We start from the raw sequence: 12682 nt of genomic DNA, 5'->3' as shown, positions 1-12682 counted from the left end.
AAAGGTCAGTCTTGAAACCAGTACTGTCAGCCTCAAGGTCCTTTAGCCACGAGCCTTTCATTCTTACACGGTACGTGGTATAGCCCAACGCACCTGCAGCAACATCCCGCTTCTCTACAAGCTGAGGTCTGATCCTCCAACAATGGGATTCTTTGGCCCCTTCAGCTGACCATTAATGACTCTATGACCTTTAAGAAATCAGTGTTTCAATTTTCCTGGGGCATTAAAGATGCTGGGGGCACCAGACATGTCTTAATGGGTTCCGGCTGCTATGACAAAATACCATAGACTAAGTGACTTAAACAACAAATGCTAATTTCTCACAGTTCTGGTGGCCGGGGAGTCCAACACTGAGGTGTCAGCTGATTTATTTCCTGGTTAGAGGTCTCTTGCTCACAGCTGCCTTCTTCCTGCATCCTCACCTGGTTGGGGGTGGGGTGGGGGGAAGGAGAGAGGGAGAGAGAGAGAGTTCTGGTCCCCTCCTCTTCTTATAAGGGCACTAATCCCACTATAAGGGCTCCACCCTTAAGGTGTCATCTAACCCTAATTACCTCACAAAGGCCCCACCTCTAAATGCCATCATATTGGGGATTGGGGCTTTCACATAGGAATTTGTGGGGAGCATGAACGTTCAGTTCCTAGCCAGGCACAGTTTTCCTCAATCAGAATTGGCATATTTAAGCAAGAAATTTTAGATAGACATTAGATTAATAGAAAGATAACAGAAATAGAAACATGAACAAAAATAAGAGAGATAATTAAATATAAAATATATTTACTTACACTTCAGCATGTAGAAGACGCTACATAAATGTTTGCTTGTGGTTAATTCAAAATAATTCCTGTCACACGTATAGTGCCGTACTTTTACATACACGAATACTTAGCAGTGTTTCTATTTTGTTTCTATCTTTTGCATATTTAAGGAATTGTTTATTATGACAGACTTTCGTAAATGAATGGAAGGTGAGTAGAGGCTTGCTAGTATATAGTGTCAAGCACTGTCACTCAGATTATGCGCTCATTTCTTTTTTTTTTTTTACTTCTGGATAAAATATTTTGTGCATTGTTAATAATTATTATTTACCTCTTCTAACTAGTTAATAGTTAACCTCTTCTCTCCTGTCACTTTCTCTTAGGGCTTTTTTCTCATGAACTGTCCGGACTTAACGCCTTTGGCTTCCCAGCTGATATATCTTAACTTATCCTTTAATGACATCAGTCACTTCCCCACAGAAGTGAGTCCATTTTTATCATTGTGTATATTGCACTAATTTCTTATTAGTAATAATTATAATAAAAAATAGGCCCTTATGATAACCTGGAAAAGAGTTAAAAATGAGATAGATGATGCAGCCACTGGATGTTCCTTTGCTGATTCTCTTACATTGGTCCAAAGGGTTTATAAAGTGCACCACGTAGAGATGTGCACATTTATCGTTCTACTCATGTTTGTTTCTCTTTTCTGCTCCTCAGGTATTTTGTCTTAAAAATTTACAAATACTATTGCTGAGAAATAATCCTATCAAAGAAATCCCTTCTGAAATTCAACAACTTAAGTTCCTTAGAATTTTCAGCATTGCCTTTAATTTGATTACTACTCTTCCACCTGGGTAAGGCCGAGAGTCTGAGATTATGAGCCCAGAAAATAAAGAATTTATGATTTAGAAAGAGATCAATTTCCCTTTTGAAAGCAGCTAGCAACTTTTTTAGCCATTAAATGTTTCCCATTCTCTTCTGATTAGCTGATTTGCTTCTTGTCATTGTGCTCAAAGTAATCCTAGCAGCTACATAGACGGCAATTAATGTGGGGCTAGTGAATGCTCATCTAGAGATCCATTATTTGAGTATGGGTTAAATGAACCCCAATCCTAGAAAGAGGCTTAAGTGAAAAACTTACACTGATCCCTTGACAGCCTTTTGGGATACGGAAAGGGCACTGAATGTGGAATTAGGAAACCTAGACTTTTAACTTCAAAGTTGATGATGGTCTGTTTCATCTGGAGAAAATCACTTGACCTTCTTGGTCTTTCCTAATCTATAAAACTAAGAAAATTAGCCAGTATGTTACATAACATCCTTTAATAGGAATGTTGATATTTGGGTATAAAAGAGATGGAATTTCTCCCGACCTTTGGACTGGAAATTATCTAACCCCTAAGCCCCTTGGCCAAATGCAAAACAAGATATGTCTTCCTGTTAAGAGTTGAGCAAATTGCATGTGGGTTAAGGGCAAAGGGACAGGGACTCTTAAATAGTCGAATAACATTTTGTAAAGAAGATTCTCACAGTAGTTAAGGAAATGCATCAAAATTCATTTATAAAGTTGTTCACCCAGCACTGTTTATAATTATCACCGCAACAAATTCTACATTCATAAACTCTAAGACTACTCCGTCATTTAAAAGAACAAAAAATCAGGCGAAAGTTATACCATTTCTGTATAAAAAAAATATATATATATGGATTTCACATTACACATAATATACATAAAAAATAAACACTGAAAGTAAGAGTATTATTGCATTGTGTGTATTTTATTTCTGTTTAAATCATCTATATTTTTTAACAGTAACATAAATTGCATTTTCCCTGTCTTGATGCTAGAAGCAGTTATTTCTCTAAGGAGACTCTGTTTCCTTGTTATTGGAAGACTATTTAAAAACCGAGATCTGGGTGTTAGATGTCCCATTGCTATTGGGATGACATTGCTACTAGACACTCCCCATGAACAGGGCTAAATAATATATGTATGTATACTACTCTGTGTGTACACACATATCTATGATCATTTCTATGTATATATATGTGTATATATATTTCTGTGTGTATATATGTGCACATAACTACATATATATGTGCAAAGAGAGACACACATATATGATATATGTATATACATATATGCATCTAAATATAAATTTATATCTGATCATCTATAAAATTGTAATTATAAACTTTAATAAGCGCAACCATCATTTAAACAAAATGTAGAAATTCCCAAAGCAACTACAACTTGCTCCTAACTAGAGGATTAACACTGTTCACCATTTAAAGATTAGACAAATTAGCTTGAACTATTGCTGAACTATTGCTTATAACTCGAAAAGTTTTAAGGAGCTATTTCTCAAAAATATTAGTGCTTCTAAAATAAAGCAGTGTATTTCTTATTAAATGACATGGGTTATGTATGCATATCAAGGGAAGATTGACAGCACAAATACACCGAGGCCTGAATATTTGTTGTCCTTCTTTCTGCTTCGGCCTGCTTGGGCTGTAGAGTATAAAGCAAATGCAGAAAGGAAAACCCAGGCTCTGACGACCTAAAGAACCGGGTTCTCATTCTAGCTACGCCCCTTCCAGTTAGGCCCTCTACAGTCACAACTATGCCCTTGATTATACTATGCAAAGGTATAATCAACTCAGGTTAAATGTTTGAGGTTTTGTAACCATGAAAAGTCTTTGATTTGTTCATTTAGTTTTCTTGTGAAATAAAGACAGTAAATCATTTCAAAAATCCAAATGGTTTCTTCTTTTTCCCAAAGCTTTGAGACAGCATTTGTTCATGAAATATGCAGGGTGATTTTTGTTCATTGAAGGGGTAATGACATCACCAGATTGGATCTCTCCCCTCTCTTTGTCCCCTCCCCCCTTTCCTTTCTGTTTCTTGTCTTTTCCATCCCCCAAGCCTCTCCAGAGGGCCCTCAAAGCCTCCAGAAAGAACCAACTCCACTGACACCTTGATTTCGGACTTCCGGTCTCCAGAACTGTGAGAGAATAAGTGTCCGTTGCTCTAAGCCACATGAGCTCCTGGTCCTTGGTTATGTCAGCCCTAGGAAACTAAGACAGCAACCAAGAAAAGAATGTATCTAAAGGTGTTAGAAACTTCTCAGATGGCTTTTTCTGTATGAGGCTTTACCCACTCCAAACGTTTCAAAGCACTCTTAAAGGATAAATGAATCATTTTAGGAACTTCGATTGTAATTAAACCGCCTGTAATGAAAAGAAGTCCATAAATTTCAAGATCATAGAAAAATGTGGTTTCTCTGTCCTTCTACCTATTTGCTCAAGTATTTAAGTCTTCATTCATGCCCAGTAAAATGACAAATGTAATCATTTTTAATTCCGTTTTCTCTTTCTATTTAAGGTTATTCTCATTGTCCCATCTTGAGGAACTTGATATTTCCTACAATAGTATTGATTCTATTCCAAATGAAATCCAGAAACTCAGGTACTTTGGAAGTCATAAGTACACACAAAGCCGTATGCCCTCTAAGGATATATTTGGTGGTGATTGGTTGGAGAAAATTGAGTTCTTTCATATATGTAATAGTCACAAAACATAACACATGAAAACATGAAGTTTACAGAAGTGTGATTTGAATGATTGGTATGTTTAAGACATAACATTTCTAGTACTTATTTAAAAGCTGTACCAATGGCTACTTGATACAATGACAAGCTTAATGTTGTCCATTTTTCTGTGCATAGACCTGTAGCTCTTACCAGTTTTATTCATTTGGGGTAAGGAAATACATAAATGCAGTATAATCTTAATACCAAGCTCTGATTGTTCCTTACATTGATTTTTAAAAAGTCTCTGAAGTTCATCCATGTCCTTCTAGGTCAGTACCATACTATTTTGATTATGACTTTAGAATAATGTTTAGTAATTAGTAGGAAGATTATTTTTCCTTAATAGTCTCTTAACTATTCTCTTTAGATCAGAGGCTTTAAGATCACTTAATATAATTCCAAGCCTCTCCACCCCCAGAAAAACATAAACACAAAATTGAAATTTCCACTGGAATTATCTTGAGTTTGTATATCAATGTTTGAAGAATTTACATTTCTGATGTTAAGAAGTCTTTTCATCCTAAAGTACAGCATATTTTTTCACTTGTTTAGGTCTTGTTTTATGTCCATAAGAATTTATGACTTGGGGTGCCGGGGTGGCTCAGTCGGTAAAGCATAGACTCTTGATTTTGGCTCAGGTCATGATTTCAGGGTTGTGAGATGGAGCCCCACCTTGAGCCTGGTCTCAGGCTCCACACAGAGTCTGCCTGAGATTCTTTCCCTCTCCCTCTCTTTTCCCTTTGCGTTTTCCCCTCCCTAAAATAAATCAATAAAACCTATAAAAAAAGGTATGACTCAGTTCACATAAGTCCCTTATCTTTACTACCATTACTTTACTACCATTACTTTCTTTTAAGTATTCTACTTAGAATATTTCATAGTGTTGCAACTATGAATATAACATTTTCTCTAATTTTTCTTCCTAGCTGACCATTGTCAGTACAGAATAGAGAAAAGCTATGTCTTTCTTTATGTGAATTTAAAATCAAGCTATCTAACCCAAATTATCTTCATTCTGGTTCAGTTTTACTAGATTTTCTTTGGTTTTCTGGGAGCGTAGTCTTATCTTCAGTGAAGTGAAATAATTTTATTTCTGCTTTTCTAATATTTGTACCAATTATTTAATTTCTCCTGTGACAATGTGGTTTTTTTTTTAAGATTTATTTATTTATGAGAGAGAGAGACAGAGAGAGAGAGAGAGAACATGAGCCCGGCAGAGCAACAGAGGGTGAGGGAGAAGCAGACTCCCCACTGAGCAGGGAGCCCGATGAGGGCCTCAATCCCAGGACCCCGGGACCATGACGTGAGCAGAAGGCAGACTTAGCCCACTGAGCCACCCAGGTGTTCCCCATGTGATAATCTTTATATTTTAATAGAATAATTCCTCCTGTTCACATTTGTTATGAGTGATATATTCAATTTTTTCCTTCCATTTTGCTTTGTATTTACTAATTTACTGTTTTCTCTTTTCCTATTTGGCTTCTCTGGATGTGTATGCGTGTGTGCATATGTGTTTGATTTTTTTTTTTTCTGAATGTTATTTCTTCCCTTTTTTTTCTCCTTCATTAATTCTGGAACTCTACTGTACTTTCCCACACTATTACTGGCTATCTTTTTTCCCTCCAAACACACAGACACATTTTATTTTATTTTATTTATTTTATTTTATTTTATTTTATTTTATTTTATTTTATTTTATTTTATAGATTTTATTTATTTATTCATGAGAGACACAGAGAGAGAGAGAGAGGGGCAGAGACACAGGCAGAGGGAGAAGCAGGCTCCATGCAGGGAGCCCGACGTGGGACTCCATCCCGGGTCTCCAGGATCACGCCCTGGGCCAAAGGCAGGTGCTAAACCGCTGAGCCACCCGGGCTGCCCCACAGACACATTTTAAAAAATATTTTGTAAAATCAATATAAAAGCTACTTCCCCCACTATGGCGATCCATCCCCCTCTGCTGTCTTCTATCAATAGTAGAGACCCTTAGAATCCTCTTTATCTTCCCACCTTCCCTCCAAATGCACTAACCCCTTATCTGATTCAAGGTGTTGTTGAGATGGTTTTAGAAACTTTTGTTTCGTATTTTCATTAGTATTTTCCTCTGCGTTACAACTCTCGTTATTTAAAGAATAATTTATTTCACCCTGAGAAATAAACATGAACATTTGCAATCATTCTCCATTTATATTTGACTCTGTCTGTTTCAAGACTCATACCTTCCTGCCCTTCTTTTGTCTCCTACAGAACCTGGAGATACCTCCTTTGATTCATTGGCTATTTAGAGTTTTCTTAATTAATTTTCCTCTGATGGGTTTTGTGGGTCATTTTTTTCTTGAATCTTTAACCCTAACAGATAATTGATGGCTCCAGTGAGTGAGCAGTAGTGTACTGCAGCCCTTCCCATAAGTGGTCACCAGCACCCCACCCTCCCCTAGATCCAGTGTTGCACACAGGTGCCTGATGCCAGTTTAATTTCTTTTTCTTTTTAAGTAGTTCTTCCTTTTATCTGGAAAGACTGTGATTTTTTTTGTCATGGTCTTTAGTCTTCAGGAATTTTATCAGATTATGCTTGAGTGTGTCTTTTTGTTAACCTGCTGAAACTGTCCTGCACCTAATTCCATCATGGCTGGGGGAAACAAATGTCCCCACACCAATAAGCAACTCCAGTGGGTGTCCTACAATTCAACTCGATCCCGACACTATCTACCTGGAGACGGCATCAGCTTCTATGGGTTGAGGGCTCAGTACCATAAGGCGACCCCCCTCACCCACTTCAGATACAAACTGTGAGCCCATGTTATGACCTGTGGCTCTGACCAACCAGCTACAGACTGGAGGTTCCCATGACCCCCTCCTTGGACTTCAGATGCCGTTCATGAATCCAGGTTGTTACTTGCACTTCTAATCAACTGGCTGGAAATCAGAAGTTCCCGTGACCTCCTCTTTGGGTTCCATTAATTTGCTAGCCTGCCTCGCATAGGTCAGGAAACCTGTTTACTCACTGGATTTCCTGCTTTTTGTTTTTTGTTTTTGTTTTTTTACAAAGGATCTATCTATTAAAGGATATGAATCAATAGCCAGATAAAGCGATACATTGGGCAAAATCCTAAATAAAGGAACCTCCTGTCCTCATGAAGTTTGGGGGCTGGCACACTGGCATATTGAAGCATTCTGGTTCACCAACCTGGAGGGTCTCTGACTCTTCTCTTTCTGGTTTTTGTGTGTGGAGGTTTCATGACCTAGGTATGATTAATTAAACCGGGGGCCAGCGGCGAATGATTCAACCTCCAGACCCTCGGCCCTCCCTGGAAATCATGGCCAATCATGATGGGATTCCCTGAAACAGCCCTCATCCTTCTGTGCTTTCCACAAGTCACCTCATTAACAGAGACCCAGTCGCGGTGGAAAGGGGCTTGTTCTGAAAAATAAGACACCCTTTTCACTTTTATGGTTCCGAAGTGATTTCAAGAATTGAGGACAAAAAAAGAAAAAAGAAAAAAAAAGAATTGAGGACAAGAGACAAAATATGTTAGAACAAAAGATGTTCCCCTTGTCCTTACCTGCTCAGAAGACTGAAGGGTGTTGGGACCAGGGCCAGGAACTGTGGACAAAGACCAAATATGTATTACTCATAAATCACAGTATCACACCTGTCTCTCCTGGAATGCAATGCACACTTTTAATCACCAGCTTAAACTTTTTTTTTTTTTGTCAAAGAAATAGGTTTAACCATCACCTCTTCTCCATCTCTTTCATTTTCCCTTCCTGAGACAACCTATATTTATACATTAGGGCTCCTGGAGCTATCCTCTGTGGCATCGATGTAGTTTTTTCTCATGCTTCTTCTTTATATTTTTGCTCTGTTTGAGTTACTTCTACTTTGTCTTTGCCTCTACTTCAGATCTTTAGGAAGATCACGTTCTTCTTCAGTTCATCCACTTAATTCTTTAGTTTTACAAATGATGTATTTGTTCAAGAAGGTGTGTGCGTGTACACGCATGTGTGCGTCTTGTCAAGTGAATTTTATTACGTGTTTCCCTGACTCCTTCTCTGCCTCCACAGAGCACAGTTGCCTCAGGAGCACTATTCTGTGTGTTTGTTAGTTTTTCTCTTCTGGCTGCTGTGTCTTCTGCTCAAGACCAAAAGCATTCTCAGAGCAACTTCCAGAGAGCGTTTCTTGATGGAAGTTTCTCGGCTTCTGCTCAGCTGCAAAGGCTGTCTCGACGTGGAGCTCTCCCAGCTTTAGAGATTGTCCAGCCTATCAAACTCCACAAAGCTCCTCGAGAGGAAAGAGGAACGCACACTGGTGAAACCTCAAGATAAAGCAGTTCAGGCAGGGCAACCTCCTCCAGGGGTGTTCGGGGACCCTCACTGGCACCTCCCTAGAGTACAGCACACTTATTCTGGTTGTTCATAGAGCTCTTTGTCACTGGGCCCAAGGCTTGTGTCTGGTGTAGAGGGAGAAGAGTGACCATGCCAGGGCTCTCCTTTGGGACCAAACTAACTCCTGAGGTCTTGCTCACCTTTCCCAGACTGTGACAGGTGTCATAGTCAGATGGTGGCTGAAGGATGAAGACAGTTGAGGTGCCATCTTTTTAGTGTCATTATTTTAAAATCCCTTCTTTGACCATGTTTTAATGCTGTCAGCAGGAGTCAGAACCAAAGACTTTAAATTGTGTGAGGGAGAAACTACACTGCACACGAGAATCTGGAGTCCTCAGCAACTTAGGACCTAAAGTCCTCATGTCATCCTCTTCCCTCTTAGCACTTTTGACAAGTTGGACTAGCCTTTGATCTGTTTTTTTTTTTTTTGGTTTAGTTTTTCTTAAAGATTTTATTTATTTATTTATGAGAGACACAGAGAGAGGCAGAGACACAGGCAGAGGGAGAAGCCAAAGGCAGACAATCAACCACTGAACCACTCAGGCGCCCCTTGATCTGTTTTTATGTGTCCCTCATAAACAGATACTTTTTCTTTCTGTCTCCAGCACTAAGTAGGAAGGAGATGAGTGTCTGTAAAACAAACAAACAAACAAACAAATACCATCAAGACAACTAGTAGAAAATGAGAACATCAGTAATGTTGGTTCTCTTTGAACAAAGGAGCAACTGACAGTAAAAACCAAAGTATTCAGGTGATGGGAAAGCAAAATTGGGACATAGAACATGATACATTTTGATGGTGTTAATTTCACTGTTTTGATTAGGCTTGGAGGGAAAAAATGTCCTGATGTTCAGTTTGTTTATGAAAATATATTCTTTCTTTGTGTCACTATCTATATTTTTCTTTTTTCCATAATGACATGTTACAAAGACCCAAAGTACATACTTTAACTCTACCAGTCACACAAATGCATTTATTTGCATGATAATATAGTGTTTCATTTGCTTTATAATTCTCTGATTCTGAGGAAGCACTTAAACACTTGTATTTTACTGCTACTGTGTTTGATGCCAGTTTGCAGGAACACTGAGATGGAATTTTACTTCAGTATTATGAATTGCATAAATACCTTTTAGTTTTGGTTTCCTTTATTTGCAGATCACTTGAAAAACTGAATGTTGATGGGAATGATCTAACGAGTTTTCCTCCTGCGATTTTGAAGCTTAACCTGAAAAAAATCCAATTTGAGAATACTTACACTCATCCTATTCTTTGGAAAGAAAATTCATTGAATAGCCCACAGCATCTCACTCAACTTACTTCTTTTTTCTTTTTAAAAAATAATCTACATAAACATTACGATACGATCCCAGTGGAAATTCAAAAGCTACTAAAATGGTGAGCAAATTCTGCAGCCCTTTTATTTATTTTTTATTTTTTTAAAAGATTTTATTTATTTATTTACTCATGAGAGAGAGAGGCAGAGACACAGGCGGAGGGAGAAGCAGGCTCCATGCAGGGAGCCTGACGTGGGACTCGATCCCAGGTATCCAGGATCACACCCCGGGCTGAAGGCGGCGCTAAACCGCTGAGCCACCCGGACTGCACCTCTGAAGTCCTTTTAATAAAAACACACTTTTGAGCATTTAAAATATTATCCATTCGAGGCCAGGTGACAATTTTACTATTAACATACCTACACCCCAGCCTTGAACATACATAGCATTCTTCAAATTTCTTCTTCTGGCTCTTCAGGCATAATAATATTGTCTGAGTTCAGCCCATTTATTAATATTTTCAAGTTACTATTTAATTCCAGGGTGAGTTACGAATTACTGAGGTGTAACTGGCAACACCTATCCAGTTGTGGTATTAATTTTTTCTATGGATTACTAAGGACATGGAAGTGGTTTCCTCCAAAAGAGGGTTCTTTAGTCCCAGGCGTCCTATGCAGGGAAATGCTTTAGACTCTGACTTCCTAGAGACCAAAAAGAGAGCAGTCATATTTAGAGCAGGGATGTGCAGGGATTAATGCCAGCATGAGAATCATTGCCTAATATCAGGATTAGGGTTTTTAAACCCCATGCATGGGGAATCCACTCAGCTTATCTCTTACTTCCTTCAGATAATTTAAAACTATGTTTACACCCATCAGTGTTTATATTATTGATCTAACCAATATTTGTTGTATGCTTAAGTAAAATTTCCCAGGAGTATTTAAATTACTAATATTGATATTAGTAATATCAATTACTAATTATATTGAGTAATTATATTGAGTAATTATATTGAGGCCAGAAGCCTAAATGGACTAGCAATCATCAAAGAAATGGAGAAAGGTTATTAATAATCTACCAATAAAAAGGGGACGAGGACCTAAAGTTTTTAATTTTAATCCATTGAGGAGTCAATGCTCATGACATGAAATAATAATAACAATGTCTATGGTGTGGTGTTAAAAAGAAAGAAAGAAAGTATAATTAAAACTAAACATCAAAGAAGTTAGAGATGTGGGGGCACCTGGGTGCCTCATTCGGTTAAGCATCTGACTCTTGGTTTCAGCTCAGGTCATGATCTCAGGGTTGTGAGGTGCAGCCCTACATCAGGCTCCGTGCTCAGCAGGGAGTTTGCTTAAGATTCTCTCTCTCCCCCTCCCTCTGCCCCTCCTTCCATGAACGCATGTGTGGGCAATCTCTCTCTCTCTCAAAAAAATTAGAGATGTAATAGTTGTGGGATACTTTTTATAATAGCAGAAAGAAACATGATATACTTAGAAATATATCAATCGAAATATGTACAAAGCATGTACAGAGAGAAAACTTAAAACTTGACAAAAAGGTAAAGAAGTCTGAATTAAGTGAGATACATTTTTGGGTATAATAAGATGCAACATAAAAAATATGTATCAATTCTCCCCAAATAGAGCTGTATATTCAATGTGGTTTTGGTCAAAACCCCAACAGTCTTCTGAGAAACTTGATAAGCTGATTATAACATGTGTATGGAAAAGTAGAGACCCCAAAATAGCCAAGACAAGCCTGAAAGAGAAGCCTAACAAAGTAAGGGACTTGCTGACTAGATATAAAGATGTATTATAAAGTTAGAGAAAGTAATACAGGTGGTATTACATGCAAGGAAAGACACATTAACCAGTGAAAGAGAAGACATAGTCCAGTTACATTCTCATGCATATGTGAAAACTTGGACAAAATAGCCTTGTGGATCAGTAGGGAAAGGAGAGACTTTTCAACAGGCGATACTGAGATATTTGGCCACCTATAGGGAAAAAATGTACAGTTATATTTCTGTTATCTGCATGTCACTATCATACATAAAATAATTTCAGTTGGATTAATGATTTAAATAGGAAAAGCAAACTTTAAAAGACTTTAAAAGCAAGTATAGGAGGCTAATCTGTATGACTGCATGATAAAGATACGTTAAGCAAAACAAAAAATAAAACAGTAGAACCATGTTTTATAAATTTGACAAGTGTTTATTTTCCACATAATGTGACACCACCAATGAAAGCCATTAAGAAGATGTTGCAATGCGTATAGCTGTTGACACATATACATGTCTCCAAGAAATCAAGAAGAAAAGATAGAACCAATAAAAAAGTGTATAAGTGATAGGAATATGCCATTCATGGATGATGACACAGAGAGAGCTGATAAAAATGAAGCGTGTTAGATCTCACTAGTAATCAAGGAACTGCGATATCAAATAGCAATGACAAATTTTTTGTTTACCTATTTTATCAAGATTAAAAAGATTGTATGTTGGCAAATTGAATTTAAATTAAAAAAACGTAAATAAATAAATAAATAAATGGACATTCAATGTTGTCTTTGAGGCACCAGGGTGGCTCAATCAATGAAGCATCTGCTTTCAGCTCAGGTCATGATCCCAGGCTCAGTGGGGAGTCTGCTTCTCCCTCTC

The 12682-nt window shown here is 37.8% G+C and overlaps 2 protein-coding genes and 1 long non-coding RNA gene across 11 annotated transcripts in view; 1 reads left to right on the top strand and 2 right to left on the bottom strand.

Annotated features, from left to right (window-relative positions):
• Positions 1 to 492, bottom strand: part of LCP1 (lymphocyte cytosolic protein 1) — a 106085-nt gene extending 105593 nt beyond the window's left edge. For 3 of the 4 annotated variants that reach the window (XM_038569538.1, XM_038569540.1, XM_038569543.1), the window contains exon 1: positions 325 to 490. The gene's annotated coding sequence lies outside the window, so the exon portion shown is untranslated. Of the gene's footprint in view, positions 1 to 324 lie in introns of all 4 variants that reach the window. The other variant, XR_005376213.1, reaches the window with a different exon arrangement.
• LRRC63 (leucine rich repeat containing 63) overlaps positions 1 to 12682 on the top strand; it is a 37740-nt gene that overhangs the window by 22692 nt on the left and 2366 nt on the right. For 5 of the 6 annotated variants that reach the window (XM_038569547.1, XM_038569548.1, XM_038569545.1 and 2 more), the window contains exons 6-9: positions 1140 to 1238; positions 1477 to 1613; positions 4145 to 4228; positions 9899 to 10138. In XM_038569547.1, the coding sequence (XP_038425475.1) occupies positions 1140 to 1238; positions 1477 to 1613; positions 4145 to 4228; positions 9899 to 10138 (560 nt within the window). The remainder of the gene's footprint in view (positions 1 to 1139; positions 1239 to 1476; positions 1614 to 4144; positions 4229 to 9898; positions 10139 to 12682) is intronic. The other variant, XM_038569550.1, reaches the window with a different exon arrangement.
• LOC119865178 lies at positions 2930 to 11309 on the bottom strand. Its single transcript, XR_005376217.1, has 3 exons — positions 9870 to 11309; positions 7917 to 7957; positions 2930 to 3837 (listed from the first exon to the last, which is right to left on the bottom strand). It is a non-coding gene; the product is annotated as an uncharacterized LOC119865178 (long non-coding RNA).

Source organism: Canis lupus, chromosome 22 (genome assembly GCF_011100685.1).
Source record: "Canis lupus familiaris isolate Mischka breed German Shepherd chromosome 22, alternate assembly UU_Cfam_GSD_1.0, whole genome shotgun sequence".
In the NCBI taxonomy this organism is placed as follows: Eukaryota; Metazoa; Chordata; class Mammalia; order Carnivora; family Canidae; genus Canis; species Canis lupus.
This window is presented reverse-complemented; position numbering and strand designations above follow the sequence as displayed.